The 19,581-nt window shown below is 38.7% G+C and overlaps 1 protein-coding gene across 6 annotated transcripts; it reads right to left on the bottom strand.

The window, feature by feature from the left end:
- Window positions 1-663: 663 nt before the first annotated feature.
- On the bottom strand, window positions 664-19,491 carry FASTKD1 (FAST kinase domains 1). Of its 6 annotated transcripts, none has more exons than XM_082056999.1 (17): window positions 19,342-19,491; window positions 18,713-18,814; window positions 15,280-15,374; window positions 14,020-14,525; window positions 13,581-13,649; window positions 12,475-12,600; window positions 10,912-11,310; window positions 9,676-9,786; window positions 8,411-8,542; window positions 7,014-7,500; window positions 6,036-6,150; window positions 5,221-5,349; window positions 4,336-4,467; window positions 3,198-3,311; window positions 2,784-2,925; window positions 1,660-1,774; window positions 664-1,066 (listed from the first exon to the last, which is right to left on the bottom strand). In XM_082056999.1, exons 4-17 carry the CDS (start codon window positions 14,352-14,354, stop codon window positions 977-979), a joined length of 2,496 nt encoding a protein of 831 aa, XP_081913125.1. In that variant the 5' UTR covers window positions 14,355-14,525; window positions 15,280-15,374; window positions 18,713-18,814; window positions 19,342-19,491; the 3' UTR covers window positions 664-976. The 6 variants fall into 6 exon arrangements, with proteins under 6 accessions (XP_081913125.1, XP_081913126.1, XP_081913127.1 ...); XM_082057000.1 differs by having other exon boundaries at window positions 15,280-15,371; XM_082057001.1 differs by lacking the exons at window positions 18,713-18,814; window positions 19,342-19,491 and adding an exon at window positions 17,081-17,345 and having other exon boundaries at window positions 13,590-13,649; window positions 15,280-15,371.
- Window positions 19,492-19,581: the final 90 nt, after the last annotated feature.

Here is a 19,581-nt window from a genome sequence, read left to right as displayed (position 1 = left end):
GAAGACTTTTCTTGGTCCTGATTCTTGGTTTCAATTTTCAGCCTATTTTTGCTCTTTTGAACAGTGTCATCTTTACAGAACAGGCAGGTGACATAGTTTGTCTAAGTTTGTTCTATTAACAAGGGCTAGTCCAATGCATAATGCCACAATAACTTTCATGAATTAACCAGTTGCTAGTAAGTGCCTTGTCTGACGTAAGCATTGTTTTCTCCTTATCTTGTATAAATCTGTCAGGTATCTCTTTCCAAGTTGCATTTAACTGGAGTACTGGTGTTTCAGGGGTCTGGGTGGCTGCCAGACCTCTAGAATTATTTCATCTTTTACAAATGTGAAGGTGTTGCAGAAGGCTCAAGCCATTACTACCTCTGCACATGCCACATCACAGGGTAGGAGAAGCAGGTGGAGGTTCCTCAACACACAACACCCTCCCCCAACAGTCACCCACAGTACCTCTGTTCTGGAAGATGAAAACGGTGTGGCTGTAACAGCAGTCCTATTCTTAGCAAATCTGCATTTCAGTTTCTTGGTTTCACAGTACAGATACTGTTTGATCCCTCTTGCTCATTCTGTCACATGCTGGAGAACAGTTTCCAGTAGATCTGCTGCCTCCTCCCTCACAGTCAAGAGTATTTCCAACTTTTCTTTGGACAGTTTTATATCTGGCTAAGCCTCTGTGCTTTATTTAGGAGACAATAATGTAATTTTATGGCAAAATTCTCACAGACTCACATACTTAAAGAACAGCTTCCAGACAATAGGAGATTTTAAGCATCCTTATCACATCTTCATGGCCCATTGTGATGTGCCTTTTGCAATCCCTAAAAATTTAGGATTAAATCTCTTGACACTTGATGCCTCATGGCAAGCCTTGGTCTGGCTGAATCACAGACAAAGAGATTTCTTTAATAAGTTCACAAGAAGTTCAATGGTACATGAAGGGTTTATATAAAAAATGCTTTTGATTACATGTCTGGCATCACTGTGTTCCATATAGATGCTTTTTCAGATATTCTACCTGTTCACCTTTTGTTGACAGAGCCATAGAATTCCATTCAAAGTGAGGAATCTGTAGAACAGAATCATGGAAGGTGAGGTTAACATTGTTAAAATTAGAGTGGGTGAGCAACTATATGTACAGGAGAATCTGCATTCATGAGCCTCCATTACCCAAATGTCTCTGTGCTGGTGGCTGTGAGTTCTCTCGCCCTTTGTCTCCCCTGTCCCAGCACTGTCACTGCAGCAGACAGGCAGAGTCTATATCCCACCTTGCAGCTGCTGTAACTGTCCATCATTCAAGGAGGATGTCTTCAATCTTTTTCTAGTGTAGAAATCTTTGGTGATTTGAACAGAAATGCTTGTTACATTTATACTCCTTTACTCAGGCTACATTGAGATATTGCTAGTTTGCCTGCAGTAATGTAATAGTGAGACCTTTTGACTTCAGTTTTGCTGCAGCCACTTTCACAGAAGGTGCAAGTTCTAGCATGTCCTTACACCATCTTGAAAGCACTTGGAATTTCCACCCTAAATACAAAACTCCTCTCACCCAGTAGGTGCTTTTAACTATTAAGCTATCCTTAAATCTGTTGCAAGGGAAATGTATAGGTCTGCATTATTGATACAACTCAGAAAGGACATACAATATTGCTGACCACTCACCTGAACTACCCGGTACCCCAGCATTTCTAGGTGTCGTTTTTTCACTGCAGGTTCTCCTTTAAGGTGACGTGAATCTTTGCTAAAAGCTTTTGAATCAAGAAATTCCAAAGCAATTCTGCAAACAACAAAAATGTGCATTTGCTTTCAGATTCCAGCTGAATAGTGAAAAGTGGTATCTCTAGTTCACTACTGATAGTTGCAGCAAGACCTTTACTAAATAAACCTGATAATTCATAGAAAAAGAAAACTAAACAACTCTCTGAAACTGGACAAAACATTTCCTCTCTTTTATCTAGAGATTTCTGAACTTCACATGATTTAGAAAAAGCATTTCCTCCTTCCATCTGTTTTTGTGCAAATGGCAAAACCAGCAAACTGGCACTTTGAAGGCTTCCATATGAAGAGGCAGGAGGAAACCAGTATTCCAATCTGATGGAACATGTTTCAAGAACACCGTCTGCACCAGTGAACTGAGTCTGGCTGAGATGGAGTTACTTTCCTTCATAGTGGCCCACATGGCATTTTGTTTTGGATCTGTGATCAAAACAGTGTTGATAACACTCCAATATTTTGGTTATTGCCTCCTCTGTTTCTCACTCTGCACCCACAGTGCTGGCCTTGGCAAGAGCTTGGGAGTGGACACAGCTGGAACCTCAACTGGCCAAAGTGGTATTCCACACCAGATAACATCATGCTCAACAATAAAATGGGGAGTTTTTCCAAAGCAGTCACTGCTCTGGCATTGGTCTGCTGGTGCTGAGTGACTATATTTGCATAAATTTATCTAACTTCCCTTTTTTGTTTTGTTTCTTCTGCTTTCTTCTCTTCACTTATTAAACTGTCTTAATTACAACTCAGGAGGATTCTTCCTTGCTTTTGCCCTCCAGAGTCTCTCCCCATCACTCTGCAGGGGAGTGAGCAAGCAACTGGGTGGGAGCTTAGCTGCCAGCTGGGGTCAACCCACCACACCTGGCAAGGCTAAACCTCACAAGGCTTTGGAAAAAAGGAACAGAAAAAATAAGTAGCCTAGGGGTTGCAAAAACCATTTAGGACATAAGCATCAAAAACCTCGTCTAAACTTGGAAGCCTGGAAGAACTAATGTGCAAGAACTTGATGTACTAACCTCTGAGCTCCTGGTGGCAGAGCCTTTCTCCCATCATCCTTGATGTCATGTCTCAAATGTACTCCCTCCGCATCATCCAAAGGTATATTTTGAGCCGTATAGGAAAGAGGCTTTTTATTTTCATCCAGAATGCACTCAAAATCTGCAAGAAAACACAATAGACCTGTTTACTGACCAAAAAAAAGTAAAATAATTAGATCTGTACTGTGTTTACTTCAAGAAAAACTAAGTGATAACCATAATTACAGATACCCAATATTATTTATATTACACAGGACTTTCTAGAAACTGTATTTTACACAACATTTCTTCTTTGCAGTATCTTGTGGCCACATGCCCAGGGATTTCCTAATCTTGGTGATAATAGTGATATCAGGGTTTTCCACAACAATCCTTAGAGGATTAACTTCTCACCTATTTCATAGTAGTATGGTGTGAGAACAGATATTCTTGCGTAATTGCTCCCTCCTAAGATCTCTGTCAGCATCCTGTGAACATGCTGTCGCAGTGGATTTACTCGGCTACTGCCTACAAAGACAAAATAAAGAATTCATACATCAAACTTCCATGGCTGAAGTTTTGAAAATAGCATTTTGTGACACTGCATTTTTGTCAGCCAGCCTACTGAATTAGAGCTTTTCTAGAGATCCCTGGTGTTACTCTATCATAATTTAGAGGCCATGTGACCATCTTTCAGGTGGACAGTGGCAGATGCCTATGAAGCACAAATTTCAAATCCAGACTTTCCATCCCAGGATTTTTCACATTGACATACTACAAACATGTTAGTTTCAGGTTTTAACTGCTGGATTTTCTTTGCTTTTAATTGTACTTAGTTAAATAAGTATTTACTTATTTTGCATCTATCAGAGGCACACCCAACTATCTGTTGCAGATTGTTTAATACCTTGCTCCATTAAACATCTTCAGCCTCAGAAATAAAGTGGCTGAGTCCAATGGATAGAAAAGCAGATCACTCCCATGAGAATTAGTGAAGGAGGCACCAAATTTGCATCAGCTGGATTTTCTGAACTAATCACTATTCTGAAATATCTCAGCTGCTATGCCAGACCACTAGCCTACTTCTCCATTCCTCATCCTTGATGGATCTTGATTGTTCTGAGGAAGATGACAGCACGGAGTTCAAGAGGAGGCAGCAAAAATGCTCACCTTCAAAAATTTGTCAGATGTTCAGTCTTACAAGTGAAGCTTGGATCAAAGTGACCCACCTCCTCCAGTATACAATCCTAATGATCCTCCTTCCTGCCTCTCCATCCCCCATGCCTTGCACACTGTTTCTGTGTATGTACATTTTATTTCTGGTGTAGAAATATTTCATTGATTCTCACTGGGAAAACGGCTTTGCTATCTGTCACGCTAACAAGTGGTTGCGCTTTTCAAGAACACATCCTCAGCAGATAGTGGGGCTTGCCTTTTGGAGCTTCTATTGTGTGCTAGCGTCAACGTGACTGTCTTAGAAGCAGCATCTAGCAGACTGTTGAAAACCAGCTATTACTAGTAACAAGGGAAGCTCTTCCTCTAAGTTACTTACTGTTACGAAAGACGCGTTGGCAGTAGCGCTCGTGAAACCAAGGGATGTAAAACTCTGGGCATTCCAGACAGACTGCTCTGTTCAATTTCATGAGGTGCGAGTGGACCCTCTGCTTTAGGGTGTCAGACAGGACTGAGTTAAACAAAATAAAAAGGTGTGAACCAAGATGTGAAAAATCCAACATGTTGAACTAAATGGCTACCTCTGAAGTCTTTACTGGAGATGCAAATATCTACACTACAGCATTTATAAAATTCATGCTGCAGAATCTTAGAAAGGTTCTCAAAATCTCTGAGGAAAAAATGAAAAATAACAGTTTTACTCAGTATTAAGAACAACAGCAACACAGAAGAAAGCAGCAATGTAAACTCTCTTCTATCATTTATCTTTTAATGAAGTGGTTGAAGGCAAAGTGGCAACAGTAGATTGATAGCAAGCAATGTATGGGTAGAGAGGAAGGAAACAACCAAACAGGCTCGTATTTAGAGAGAAGAGATTGGTGGGACTCATTTCTTGCAGACAAGAATCCCACATTATTTCTTAAGCTTTGTGACTATTTCTAGTAATAAATATCACACCCAAGTAATTTTTCTTCTAATAAAATTCAAGAACCGTTAAATACTGAGTACAATAAGCTGACTATAAAATTTGTTTTGAATGAGCTTTTCTCACCTGTAATACGAACCTGTAGTTTTAAAACAAAGCACGTATTTTTGTTCATTCCTTCCGTTTTAGCACTCAAATAATGACTGAATTATATAGAGGGGTCTTTCTAGAACACTGAATCATTTAAAGAGTAATTCTACTTCTGAGGTCATATACACATACACATTTTCATTTTATGCTCAATGGTACATAATCAAATTCAGAGTGCTAGGTATTTACCTTCAAGTTGAGAATCCAATTTGCTTAGGAAAGAAATGTTAAATATCTTCTTTATCAGAACTGGCGGAAAATACCCAGCCACTGCCAAAACATGACCAAGCAGCACCAAGTGGTGAGTTTCAAAACAACCTTTAAAAACCAAACAGAAATTCATATTAACACATGACATAAAGTTGAAAGGATTTGCAATGCCTGCCCAAATCATCCAAGTTTCTCTCTTAACATACTAAATGAATGTACAGGCAGATTAAGGACAACCTCAGCTAACTGCACCAAGGCGTAAAGTAACTCTTGCCAGTTCTTAGAAGGAGAAAACTAATTAGTCTTAAAGACAAGGTAACTCCACAATATTTCAGTAGCCACCAAATTTTCACAGTCCTGCAGGGCTGCACCAATCAACAAAAAAAGTCTCTACACATTTCCTCTACAACTTCTCCATTTCTTTGTGATGAATCACAAAATTTATCCTCTCCTCAAATGATGATTCCTTGGGCAATGCCACAACAATTCTATCCAATAACAGCACAGCAAATTATTCAGAATTTTCACTTGCTTTTTACTATGCTCAAGATACCTTGCTAGTTCCCTTACCAACAGTAATTTTTAAAGGGTGAAATGAAGCCAGAAAAAAAACAACAGAAGCATACATCAAATTCTTGTCTTGGTTTAACCCCAGCAGGCAGAGTACTGGTAGTAACATACAGACACACTTTGCTTAAAAAAAATGCCAATCTATACCCATTTTTATTCAGTACAAATAGTATCTTCCAATGATAATTATTTTGTGTCAGAATATCTTTGTCTAATACACTTACTCAAGTTAGAAGTAAGATGTTGGATACAGCTCTCAAAGAACTCTTCATTGGCAGGAGGGTCATAATTCAGAGCAGAGAAAAGGTGGAGAATAAAACAAATTTCTAAGGGGTGGATCTGGAAAAAAGACATCCTAAATCAAATCACTGCAAAATATCCTAATACTGTTTTACAACAAAAAAAGGGTTTATAATTCGTTCAGAATTAGGAAATTGAAGACTAGATTAGCTATTTTCTAAATTCTTTTGTCAACTTTTGCTGGAGAAAAATATTTTTAAAACCTCAAATGTACAAATAATTAAAATTGCAGACATGGTGAAAACTTAAAATCTACTTCATGTAGATGATCCAAATGTTTCTATATGCTTAGACTTTAAGGAGCTTTTGAAAAGGTTTTGTATTAAATGCTCTTAAATAAACTAAATTGCCATAGAATAAAATCAAAGATCTATATTAATACCAGATTGAGAAGGAGAAAAAAAGCAAGAAAACACAGTAATTTTGATCAAAAAGACAAGCAACTTGATGTAGTTGAAAATGTCCCTTCTCATTGCAGGAGTGTTGGACTAGATGACCCTCAAATGTCCTTTCCAACCCAAACTATTCTATGATTCTATTGGGGAAATACCTACAAGAACGTGTAATGTAAAAATATACACCATGTGATGTGACTATTTTTAAAGAGCTTAAAAAAATATTTAAGATGTTCAAATGTAAAGCTGAATACAAAGGATTATGCTTGACCTAACACTGACTGAACGATACAATTAAAAAAAAAAAGAAAATTAAAGAGAAGAAAGCAAGTACAAAATAATATACATGAAAGCAAAACAGCTCTGAATGAACATAGAAAAGGATGAGCTCCAAATCAGTTACACTGAAGAAGTCTGTGTGGGTTGTGCTCTGACACACATTAAGTACTAACCTGTCCTTTCTTACTGAATAACTTAAACAGGAGATAGAAGGAAAAACTCTAATACCTTGTGTATATTTTCAACAGCCACAGAAGCTATTCTCTCAAGTAATGGTGTACAACGGTGGTTTGTTTTTACAAGGAATAAAGACACCTGTAATACATTTGCCCACGTTATTTGGTCTATCAAGCGTTGACACATGGCCACAGTTTCCTCATTGAGGACTTCTTCAAACCACTCTCCATTCACATGTGTAAGTTCTTCCAACAGAAGGTTTAAGTTGTTGACTTTCTGAAGTCTCTGAAATCCACAGTCATTTAGCTTTTGCAGGAGCTTTGCACATAGCTCAGAATTGTTTTGCCAGTGTAACTGGTCATACTGACTCCATTTGACAAGAGCTGTGGCAATGGAATTCAAATGATGAAGCCTGCATTGTGGCAGAACTGCTGCTGCTTTGTTTATAATTATTTCCTCCACTTGAAATGAAGGAATCATGGCCAGAACACGAATTATTGCAGCAGTATCAGCAGGTATGACACTAGATTTCAAAAAACTGGAAGAGAGACAGAAATAAAAACAGACCATCAGTACTGACAAAGTGCAAATGTTCAAAAAAAACCCCCAAAAAACAAACAACAAACCACAAGTAAATGACATGCATGAAGATTCTACTTTTAAAGGCAAAAGCTGCACATCAAATATAAAACAAGTAGAATATTAATGACATGGTAGAAATTCACACAGTTAGTGACCACTGTCTTTTTTCCTTGAGATTAACTTCTTCTTTATAATTTATTCAAAATTGAAAAAGGGAAGAAGACAAGGATCATTGCAGTCAGTGATTTCTGTCCTGGGGAGCAGCAGGGTCTGAGGTGCCTGAGGAACATGAAGGTATCATCCACAAAAAACCTGTACAGCCAGAGCACTACGTTCCTATAGAGGCTTAGCAATGGAAGCAACAGTGGCAAATAACTCCTCTCATGAGTCTAGAAATGGTTTCCCTTTCTATGCTGCAACTGTACAAGCCTGAGAACTAACTAGACAGTTCTTCAACCAAAACTTCTGCTTCACACTTTCACTTGTCCCAACCACGGCATTCTTACTGTATATTTTTCATTACTTGTTCCTTCAAGCATGAAAGACAACATTAATACCTACCTTTCCTATAAAGTACCAATAAAGATTTCCTGTTCGATGTCATTATATTACAGCAGCCAAATGGTAAGGGGTAAAAAATATATTTTAAAAAATATAGCACATACTTTTGAGTCTACAGTTAAGAAAATATACACTTTCTATCCTCTGATTTATGTATTTAATGTAATCAAATATTTGTAACAGTTTGCTACTTCTTCATAGTTTATGAAAACAAAACAATTTAACATCTTAGCTTGTTATTTAAAATATTAAATAGACAACTGTTTAATACTTAAATAGCTATGTTTCCAAGAATACATGCTTACCGAAATAGTAATATTTTCAGTTTAGCAAACAGCTCCAGATTGTGAAAACGCAACACCACCAAGTACTGTGTTAACTTTACCAACTGTAACACATGATAGCTATCCAAGTGTTTGTGCAGAACAGAAGCCATTCTGAATACAAAAAGAAAAAGATGACATGGTGTTATGCCAGTACAGCAGATATTGCAGAACACAACATCCCACCTGAAGAAGGGCTGTCCTGTGGAGCACAGTACTGAGCTGAAGGGTTGCACACAGCTCCACTCCTCTCTGCTCCAGTTTTGATGCTGTCCCACTAAGACACAGCAGCATCTCTCCACTTACTGAATTGCAAAATTACAGCCCTCATCACAAAATTTCTGTTGTAGATTTTACAATCAGCTAAATTTAGAGGGGACCAAGAATGAGATAAAGTAGAACAGTATCACCAGCTTCAGCCCCTCCGTACTCACTTATAATAGTGGTTGCTGCAACGACGTCGGTCTAAAGCTCCAAGAGCAGGCTAATTTCCAGGAAAAGACAATACCTTAAGACCTTCTTTAGACAGTGAGATTCAAGGAGAAAAAGCACGAATTCACCTGGTCTTCTGTTTAAGACCACTCTGCTCCACAGTACTACTTGTCCTTTTGCTTCCAATGATCTATTTGGTTCACACAACTACGTTCAATCCACAGTTATTGCTCACAACATGCATTTAACTGCATCTGTGACATACCTGATGCTATATCTTCTGTGCCCAAAACACCAAGTACTTTTCCCTTAATTGTATGAAAGAAATCACCTCTCCCTATTTATCCCAGTTTACAAGTGGAGAAAATCTGGTCCAGGTTCTTAAAGATGCAAGACTTAGTAGTTTAAAGTAGGGCACAATAATTTTTGAAGAAATGATTCATATCAGTAACAGGATCTCCTAGATAGGACACGTTCTCTGCAGCTTATTATACTGTCATTTGTCCCACCAGTTTACAATAACTGTTAGAGGCTAAGTTTACTCAGATAGGATCACACCTTTGTAAATAAGCCAAAAATTATATTACATTAACTTGCTAGGGTTGAAATGCCCTTCTGTGAAATTTCTGAATTGGCTCAATTACTTCTGGGTCAAGCTGTGATAGTCTAAATACCTGATTATGTATGGTGTACATGCATCTGTGTGCAAGTGACATACTCTCCACTCCCAGCTTACTGGATATCACAGTTTTTCACACTAAATGGAAGTAGCTTAGCTAGACAATACAACTTCTTAATAGTATCAAAAAAATTACTTTTTGAGTAGATGAGAATTTCTGCATTTCATTTTCTGCATTGTCTTCAGTATTACCAATACTTGATGACCGCTAAATTCTTCTGCCATGCACGCTGCAGTTACCAGCAACCTGAAGAAGAAAAGATATTTTCTAAAGAAAAACAGTTGAAAATCTCCAAAGATTGCAGCCATTTTCTTTGTCTAGGAGGAAAAGAACCAATACACTACTTCAGGAAATGCAGGAAAACAAATTCCCCCAAACTAGAGACCTTCATTCTGTGGACCCTTCTTCTAAACAGTTGATCGGTGTGGCACAGAAAAAAAGATGTGAGTGTGTTAGATCAGTACATATTGCTCTGACACCACAAACCAACGAGTCCAACAATTCTGAGAGTAGACAAGAAGCAGGGAAAGGACTCTAAGACACTGAACAGTTCACTATTAATCAGCAAGCTACAGATAACAGAATTAAACATGAGTTGAACTGGTTCTGGGGCAAATAAAACTAATTACTATTTCTTCCTCACACTGTTTTTTAACAAAAGCAAAATATATTAAAAAAAAAATCTAGGAAAAGCTTTTGGAACTAAATCAGGTACAGCAAAACCAACAAAGGCTTGCAGTATATGCAGATCTCTGAATAGAGGTTCACAAAGAAAAGTCTGAAAATAGGCCTAAGTGTAATTAATACAGCAAATTCTGCAGACTTCGAGAGACTATGACTAATGGATTTTGTAGCACAAGAAAAACAAGCAGAGAAAAATCTGCCACACAGTACTATGCTCTAATTGATAAATAAATGTGAAAGTGTTCCCTGCTAACAACCTTTCATATGGAAGAGGATGTACAGCAAACTGGGGTAGGACAAGTCCCAGGCTGTTTCACCTACTGCCTTAAAAAGGAAAAAGCAACACATACCACTGCATATATTTCTCAGGAGAAAGCCAGTTTTTTTACTACCATCCACTGTGAAAGGAAGGCTGTACTCTATGAGGTAAGAGTGAAAGACAGCCTTGCATGACAGTACACACAGCCCTTTGCTCAGGGATCCAGCTTCCTATGCAACTGTTTCAAGACAAACTGCTGCAACAGTGTTTCCATCATTAAATAATACATTGCTACAATGTTACAAGTAGGAAACAAAATGGTCAGCTCAGGATAAGCTCAGAAATTCCACCTGATACCTGTACAGTTTTAATTTCTGTGCAAGACTACATAAATATCATAAATAAGACAAAATTGTTAATAAACTTACCTTTCTCTTACGTTGGAGCTTGCCATAGGCCCAAGAGTAGAAAATAATTTTGCAAAGGTTTCAGGATCATAACAATCATCTATAGTTTCAGACAGTAGCTGTTTGGCAACCAACCGAAATTCAGCATTGTCAAAACCCAGCTGCTCGTACAGTCCAAAAATAATACTAATACTGTGTATATCAAGATGGGAGGCACTTCTAAGGAAAATCTCATTGCATTTTTCTAGCAATGGGTGATATCTCAGTTTAGTACTTTGCAGAAACTGTAGTATTCTTTTGGCATAGTTGAAGTGCACTTCATGCTTGTCTTCCAGGAGCTGTTCAGCTTTCTGTAGCAATCGATCTCTAAAACTCTGCGAGATAACATCAGATATGCTGATCATCAAAACTGACAAGATCCTAAAAAAATTCAAAAGATTTTACACTTACACAGTGAGCATAAGTAATACATTTTACATTTCTTAAATAAACTACACAAAGAAAGGAACATTAGTCAGGGTGTTGCTGGCTTCCACATAAAAAGGAATTTTAAATCTAACACAGAAAAAACAGATGGGTAAAAACCATTTCTCCTACCAAAGTAAAATTTCTGCTTTCAGTGAATTTTCAAAATGATTGGGATTTTTCAGCCATCCCTTACAGACTTGAATGTGATGAAAGCTTTTGCCTAAGGCAAGATCCTGACTTGCCTGATTCAAATTTGCAAAACGATCTTTAATGTTCAATGGAAACTAAAAAAACTCAAACAAACAACTCTCACGTGATAGAATGGGAGGAAGAGTCATTGTCACTCCTAAAGAAAGAATCCCTTCCTAAGAGAATAAAACTTATGACTATAAGGAGAGTCATTTCTGCAAAGAAACACAGTCCCACACAATGACTTTCACAAGCAGGTTCCTCAGGTCCACAAAAGTAAGTGTTGGGACTGCTGGTGCTGTATAAAGCAGAAAAAAGGAAGAACAGCCTTTGCTATAATGGCCCTGGGGAAAGAGAGGCAAGAAAAAGTGGCTTGGACTTCTTTGACTAGGGCTGAGTTTTAAGTAATTTTAATATTAGGGTAAGGCATTAGACCTGCTAGCAAGAGAACTGGTTAATTCAGCTTGACCAAAAAAAAAAAAATGTTCTGAAGATAAATAAAAATAACATTGCTTTAAGACTTCTTATTGCTATTCACAAACTATAGAGAAACTATCAACGTCAAGGAAGAAAAACATCTTCTGGTGAGTCAATAGCCTCTAAATTCTAAAAAGAGTCCATGTAAAATTTAGAATCAGGATAAAGCAATATCTGCTGGTTTTCCACCGTAAGTAGAACATTAGCTTTAATGAAGTGTTTAAATTGGTTATAAAGAAATTATTTGGAAAATAATGGGGAAAATTAATTCACCTCAGCAGGACCTGTCCATGAAAATCAATGCACTAAGACAAATCATCTCTTTCCAACAAACTCCAAACTGAAGAAAAGCGAACTCCAGTTGAGAACAAGGAACCGTGTTCAGCAAAGGCAGCCCAGTAACTGTGATGTGTTGCTTCTCCTGCTACTCAGTTTCATTCTGACACTTACCTTATATCCTGTATAGAATCTAGCTTCATGTCCACAATATGAGCTACTTTGCCAGTTACAGGACTGCAGTGTCTGCGCTGCTTGTATAAACACAGTGCAAATTTAGACAAAGCTGGCAAACTAAGCCTGTCAAGAAAAAGAAAGAGAGAATATTTACCTTTTCTTTCTAGTGAATAATTATAGACAAAAATCTACTTCAACAATTACATAAAAGACAAGGTTATACTCAAATTACAAAACAAGGAAACAAAATATCTAAGTATCTACAGTGATACCTTGGTATCACCTACAGTGGTACCCTGGACTTAGCCAAAACACCTAGGTATCTCATATTAAAGCATATCGTATATACGGAGGTCTAAAAAAAATCAGAAGTTCTTCACTTAACCAGATCAGTGTAAGAAATCTATAAAGGCTACATTCTCAAGCAATTATGTGAAATAGCTAAAATGAATGTGAGCAATTTGTTACCTGAATGTCATTTTGTGTTCAAACTACACTGAATTTATTCACTTGTCAAGATGCCCCAGGTGTTAAGCTGGGAGAAGTGATTCTGTGACACTGGTACCAAGACTGACACTAGGTTCTGCCATTAACCTGACATTAAAGAATGAAAATTAAAATTTAAAAAAAAAAAAAAAAAAAAATCAACACAACCCAAGAAAAAAAAACAACAAACCACACAAAGGGAAAATGTTGATGTTTGACTACAGAAGGTTTTTACTAAGATTGAGATGAGAGAGATTCTAACAACCATTTAAGAGTGAGACAGCAAGCACTAAGATAAAACCGTACATATTAAAAACTCCGGTTTAATTCAAACACATAAATCTACATGGACAACATATTTCAAAATCTTAAGTGTTGGTCTCGTTGTTGCAGTATCTGAATCTCTCAAGCATTTGTGTACCAAAGTCCATCAATACTCAAAGCCTCCATATGTACAAAAATAATTTCCAAAACCTTCAAAAATACAACTGACACTTAAAATATAGAATGTTTAAAACATCTTGTAAATACTCTTTGAGAACTCTGTGGAGCCTCACATGAAACAAATCATGCTTGCAACTTACACCATTCACAAAGCATAGTAATACAGTACTTGCCTTTCTAACCTTTTCCATGCTTCTGTAACAAGCACTTCTGCGAGAGAATCGTGGTCTTCAACATTGAGCCTTCAGAAGAAAGACATAATAGTTTGAAGTTTGCTTCAAAAGTTATAAAAAATTAAGACATATATCCTTTCATTATTTATCATAATGTTTTGCTTTTCTATTGCTCCCTCCATTCAAACAGATGATAAGCATTTGCACATTAACAATCATAATTCCATTTACTGGGTGCGCAAAACAGATCAGTTCTGCCTGCATCTAAAAAACTGCGGTCCAGGACATTAAGTCATCTGTGTCACACAGTCAGAGTACAGAAGCTGGGACAGAGTAGTCTCTCATTCTCTTATAGGATGGCTTTGTAATCAAAATTCCATCTCTTTTTATTACCAAATGTAAAATGCATAGATGTGGAAGTCAGCATAATGCTGCTTACCTCAGAATACTATATAGGGTGTCCACTATGGCCTCATCTTCCATGTGTTCCACCTTGTTTTCTGCTAAAATGCAAAGGGCAAGAAACTGGGAGTGATTTCTAATATAGTCACTAGTCCTTAAGAGAAGTGGCCTCCTCTTTTGCAATTGCCACAGCATGTTCAGTGCAATTCCCACATGTTTTTCAGAAAGCCTGGCCTTGTTCCTTCCAACAAGGCTGAACACTTCATCTTCATGGGTACAGCTGTTTATCTGGCTCAAAAGGAGATCACTACTCAGAGTCCGAGCTTGGTAATGTCTCAGAGTAAACAAACAAACTTGCCTCAAACAAAGCATTTTGCTATGCCACCCAGTTATCTCTTAAAGTGTCCAGAAAGATTCTTCTTTCACTTTTCACAGTAAACCATGTTGTTACAAAGAACAAACTCAAGTATTTGAAAAACAGAAGATCATTTTTCTTTCATCCTGTATGGTCACTGTCTCAAGAAGAATTCAATTCTGAGGTATCTGTAATGAGACAGAATTAAAGCAGGTAAGTACAGCCATATCTACTCACTAAAAACCAAATGTCTCTATCTTTCAATGTTCTGAGTAAGGTAAGCTTGAGAAGAACCTACAGCCTGGTTTCTTCTCAGAGAAGCTTCCAACAATGAACACTGACATGCTCACAATCACTAAGAGAAGTCAATCCACTTGGTAAGCTTTGAAATTTAGAAATCTGCCTTTAAAAGCATATGTACTATCATACCACTACTGAGAAGGCAAAGCTGAACTTTTTAACATGCAGGCACTGCATGACTAAGTCAAGTGAAGCTTGTTCTCACTAGGCCACTCCATAATCCCAAACTGAGGTGTGGGAACTGCCAGAAAATCCAACTATTGATGGTAAAAGGAAGTAAGATGGCAAGAGCAGCTGAGCTGGCACAACTGGATTCCTCTGGCCCTATATGTACATCCATCCCACAGTGATATCTACCGTTCTGTGTCTATGATAGTGGAAGCTACATCCTTATCTATTGAAATTTGGCAAGTATTTATTTGTTTTCTTAATATATCCCCTAATTTGTACACAGTGCTGCCAACTAGGTATTCTACAATCTTCAAAATTGGTTCCAAGCTGTAAAACACAAACCATGGGCAGCAAATATCATGGTACACCAGAAAACACCCATCAAATTCCCTTAACTCAGAGATCACGGAAAAGCCTAGAAATCTTGCTTTAGGAGACATAATCATTAGCAACAGAAAATTATCAACATACCATAACTTGAGCAAATTTGAATGCTCTTCAACTGTAGACATGATTCCATCAGAGTAACATTATCAAGGCAATGGCAGCAGCACATACTGGGTCTACTGAGAAAGAAAAAACCTTCTTATTTGAGCAGATGGATATAGCTGGATTTCTTTTGATGTCTGCACAATCAGCTTCAGAGAATAAAAAGCCATATGACATATTGTACTATACTGCTCTTGCTGACACTGGGGCTGATACAAGGAAAGCTAAAATGAAGTAAGTTTAATTCATGATGTGCTTTAATATGAAATGTTTTCTTCCCTATGCAAAATGAAAGCATATAAAAGGTGCACATTTTCCAGATAGTATCTATTAAGCACCTTTTACGATAATGATTTGGTTTATAGTCCTTTTTCAGAGATTGCTTTTATTACTTCTATTTGTTCCATATGATAGTTGTCTTTACAAAGAATTTATTCCACTTTATCACTGAGAAAAGTTGTGTCATATTATTTATTCCATGTAATCTCCATTAAAAGTGTTTTTTGCTTTTCCCTCTTAGTACTTAGCTACATTTCAGAAATGCATTGGACTTCTTACAAGATTTTATACTGTGTATTAAATAAGCTAAAATACAGGTAAAGAGTTGGTCAAGCCACTGTTAAATTACAATCTAGTAATCTTCCACAAAGTCTTAAGTACTAAATTAACCACGTTTACCAGACCATTTGACAATTTTTTTACCTCACGGCTTTTCCAGTTAATTAAAAGTATTTTTTCTGTTCCCTTTTGCCATGTAGATGGATGTAGATAGAGCAAATGAGACACAGTGACAATAATGAAAAGCAAAAGTGATGGACTGTTCCATTAACAGCTTCTTACCAGAAGCTGCAAAAGAGTTATCGCAGCTATTGAATGATACAAACTACTTAGTTTAAGGAGATAAAAAAGCATTTCCCCTCTAATAATGTCATGGTAAGCTACAGCTTACATTATTAGAGTATTTTTGCCTTGCTTACTGTTCCTCTATGTTCAAATGTTCATCTGATGAAAAAAATAGTTACAGTATCAATTCACATTTACTTCCCCACAGTACTGTCAAGCTAAACTGCCAGAAGACAGGACAAAGTAGACACATGGAGAATATAAAAATAATAATTTCCTTATAAGCCCAGGTAATGCATCTTTGCATCTTCTCGTGCTGCAGTGGCCCTTACATCCCCTCTTCTAATGACTGGGAACCAGGATCGCTACCTAAAACAATTTGCAAGAAGTTTCCAAATGTTTCTCTTTCTGGAAGGTATTCAGCAAATAAAAGTAATTTACCACAAACTTGCTTGCAATTTTAAATTGCAATTAATTCTAACACCTTATAAAAATGAAATCAATAGGAAATGTTTTGAAACTTACACAGATTAAAAATAGGAAATTTGTATCTACTTAAAGAACTGTTTCTGAAGTGTTCGACTTACCATGCAAAATATATACTAAAAGGACAAGAGATTCTTTAACATCCTCTCATATCAGTTGAAACAGAATAAGCATTTTCAAGGCTGTATTACAAACTACAGTGACCCAGGAAGCCTTCCACAAAGGAGAAAATGAAAACACTTACCCCCCCGAAATATAAAAAGTATTAAGTATTTAAGCAACTAAGTGTTAAGAGAGTTGCTTGTGGGGTACAGAGTGTTTTCCACCTGTCTGCCGGAGTTGCTGTTTTCCGAGCCCAGCAGCCCCGGCCCCGCGGCCTACCTCCCCCTGCCCCCCTCCCGCGGCCCTCGGCCCCCGCTGCTCCGGCGCACCCGCGGAAAGCCCGCCCGCGCACCTCCTCCCCTCCCGCGGGGAGACTGTGATCCAGAAGCTGTTCGGAAGGAGCTGGGGAAGGGGCTGAGCCACCACACGGAGCTTAAGGCGGCGGCGAGGGCCGGCCAGAGCCCCATCGCGCCCTGCTCACAGGGACAAACCGCGACGTCAGGCTCGTTTCCCGCCGCCGCCAGGCCCTCCCTCAGCCGCCTTTAGCCTAACGGGGGCTGCACGAAACGCGTACGCTCGGGGCAGAAGATAACCACGGCCCTGCTAGGCGGGAGGAAGCGTCGGGCCCGCCCCCGGAACCACCTCGCACCGCCTGCCCTTCCCCCGCAGGAGGGGTCGTGGGCCGCGGCCCCAGCCCGGTAGCGCGTACCGGTGGACGCCGCCGGAGAATAGCGGGAAAGCGGCGCTGCTCGGGCCGTGCCACAGCCCGCCCTCTCCTCCTGCCTACCGCAGATGTGGTTCCGGCGGGCTCCAGAGCCCTTGCGGCGGCGGAGCAGGCTGCCCAGCGGGGCGGGCGGCGGGTCAGCTGCCAGCGGGCCAGAGCCGCGGCCCCGGCCCTGCGTGCGGGATGCGAGGCGTCTGCCCGCGCGGGCTTACGGTGCTGAAACGGCCAAGTTCAGCACCCAGCGCGGTTAAATACGGAATGAAAGGGATCAACGCCCCTCCCTGTGTCCGCAGAACACAACCCGGGAAGGCCTTCGCTCAGCTTTTTCATGAGGCCCTTCCTGGAGCCAAGCCACAGACGGACACCGTGCGCAGGTTCAGCCTCTGCACTGTTATTCACTGTGTGCTTGCCCCATGAGCTGCAATGTCAGGAAATGTATGGTGAAAGGGAACATGCAGCCAGTTAGATCTTCCAAAGGAAATTTTTAAAAAATCAAAGTTCCAAGGTCACCTTCAGTATTAAGGTCATATTAATAAAACCAACGTTTATATAACACATTCTGAGGAGGGAAAAAGGTGCTCCTTGTCTAGAAAAATCACGAAGCAGCTGAAGTTCAGAAAGAGTGAAGTTCAATAGTTTGGCTTCACTGTACTGGAATTAACATTATTTTACATTAACTTTTTCCAAAGCATAAAAGAATTATAAAAATCTATGAGTTCTGGAACACAAATCTAACATATATTGCAACATATATATTCCTTACGTTGTAGAGATGTACCTCCAGGTCATATTTCTGGACCTTTTCTCACCACCACTGATAATAACAAGGACATGTAGATAGAATGATAACCACCTCAGATTGTGCTGAAATTCTTTCTGAAATCACAACCAGGACTTTTACCATGACCAATTTTGACTACCTGTTCTGGACCTATCAAAGGTTTGGATTTTTGACTTTTTGTCAGTTGCTTGTCATATATATACCTCATATATTGCATGCTTATGAATATGAAACTAACTCAAACTAATAAAATATCCCCTATTTTATTTATTATAGATCTGTAGTGGTGTAGAGAAACAGCATGTAAAATTTTTAACTGGGTTTGTAACAATTTTTCTAACTGTAAAATTCGTAGCTGGAACAGCTCCTGCAGCCTTCTGCTAGCAAATCCAGATCACCTTAGTTACACTCTGCGCAAGTGTGCAAGTAACAGAGTGAGACCCAAACCCTGCCAGGTAATCCCAAAGGGTGGTTCTTACCTTTTTCTAGAATCTCGGGCCTTGTGCAAACTCACTTGAGAACTCCAAGGCATCTCATCTGGTTTACAGAAAAACTATTCGATGTTCACATGAAGGCGCCTTCTGCAAATCATACGGATTTTTCATTTACAAAGTGCTGGTCATTTTACTTTTGACTTGTCAAGTACATTTGGATTAAATCAATTAATAATGACTAAAACAAATTTAAACTGCTAGATAAACTTACCTTAAATTTTAAGTTGGAACCATAGGGAAAGCAAACAAGATTGACCAATGTATGTTGTGCTGAAGCCAGTATTGATTTACTGAACAGAAGTCCAGTCACCAGCTTCTTCAGGATTTCAGGACTCAAAGGGGTCAACCTTCCTCTTTTTTTTTTTTTTTTTTTTTTTTTTTTTTTTTTTTTTTTTTTTTTCCCCCAGAAATTCAGGAGATAATTAGTTTTCCTGCTTTTAACAAACTTCTCAACAGCCAGTCACAGGACTTTGATTACCTCCTGGTATGTACAATTACTAACCCAAATAGCCATTCATCTGAATTAAAACCCTTCAAAGGAGGTACATACTTCTGTGTAAAATTTTGAAGGTGCTCACAGCTTGATGCATTGTCATAAAGATTCATGTACTTACTTTTAAGTTAAATAGAAATTAACTTTGAGTGGCAATACAGAGATACAGGAGAAGATCATCAGGAACTTTTTGTGTACAGTTGGTACAGAATCCCATTTTAATTCTTTACAGCTCCTAATGACGCATGCCAGGTACTCCCGGAGTAACCCTAAGGCCCTCCAGTACTGTTTCGGATGTTTCATTACCCTTGGCCATTTTCTGGGCTTTTCACTGAGGCGCCGGCAGTGTCCCGCCCGCAGC

This window comes from Streptopelia decaocto (genome assembly GCF_964273445.1).
Source record: "Streptopelia decaocto genome assembly, chromosome: 6".
Taxonomy (NCBI): Eukaryota; Metazoa; Chordata; class Aves; order Columbiformes; family Columbidae; genus Streptopelia; species Streptopelia decaocto.
This window is presented reverse-complemented; position numbering and strand designations above follow the sequence as displayed.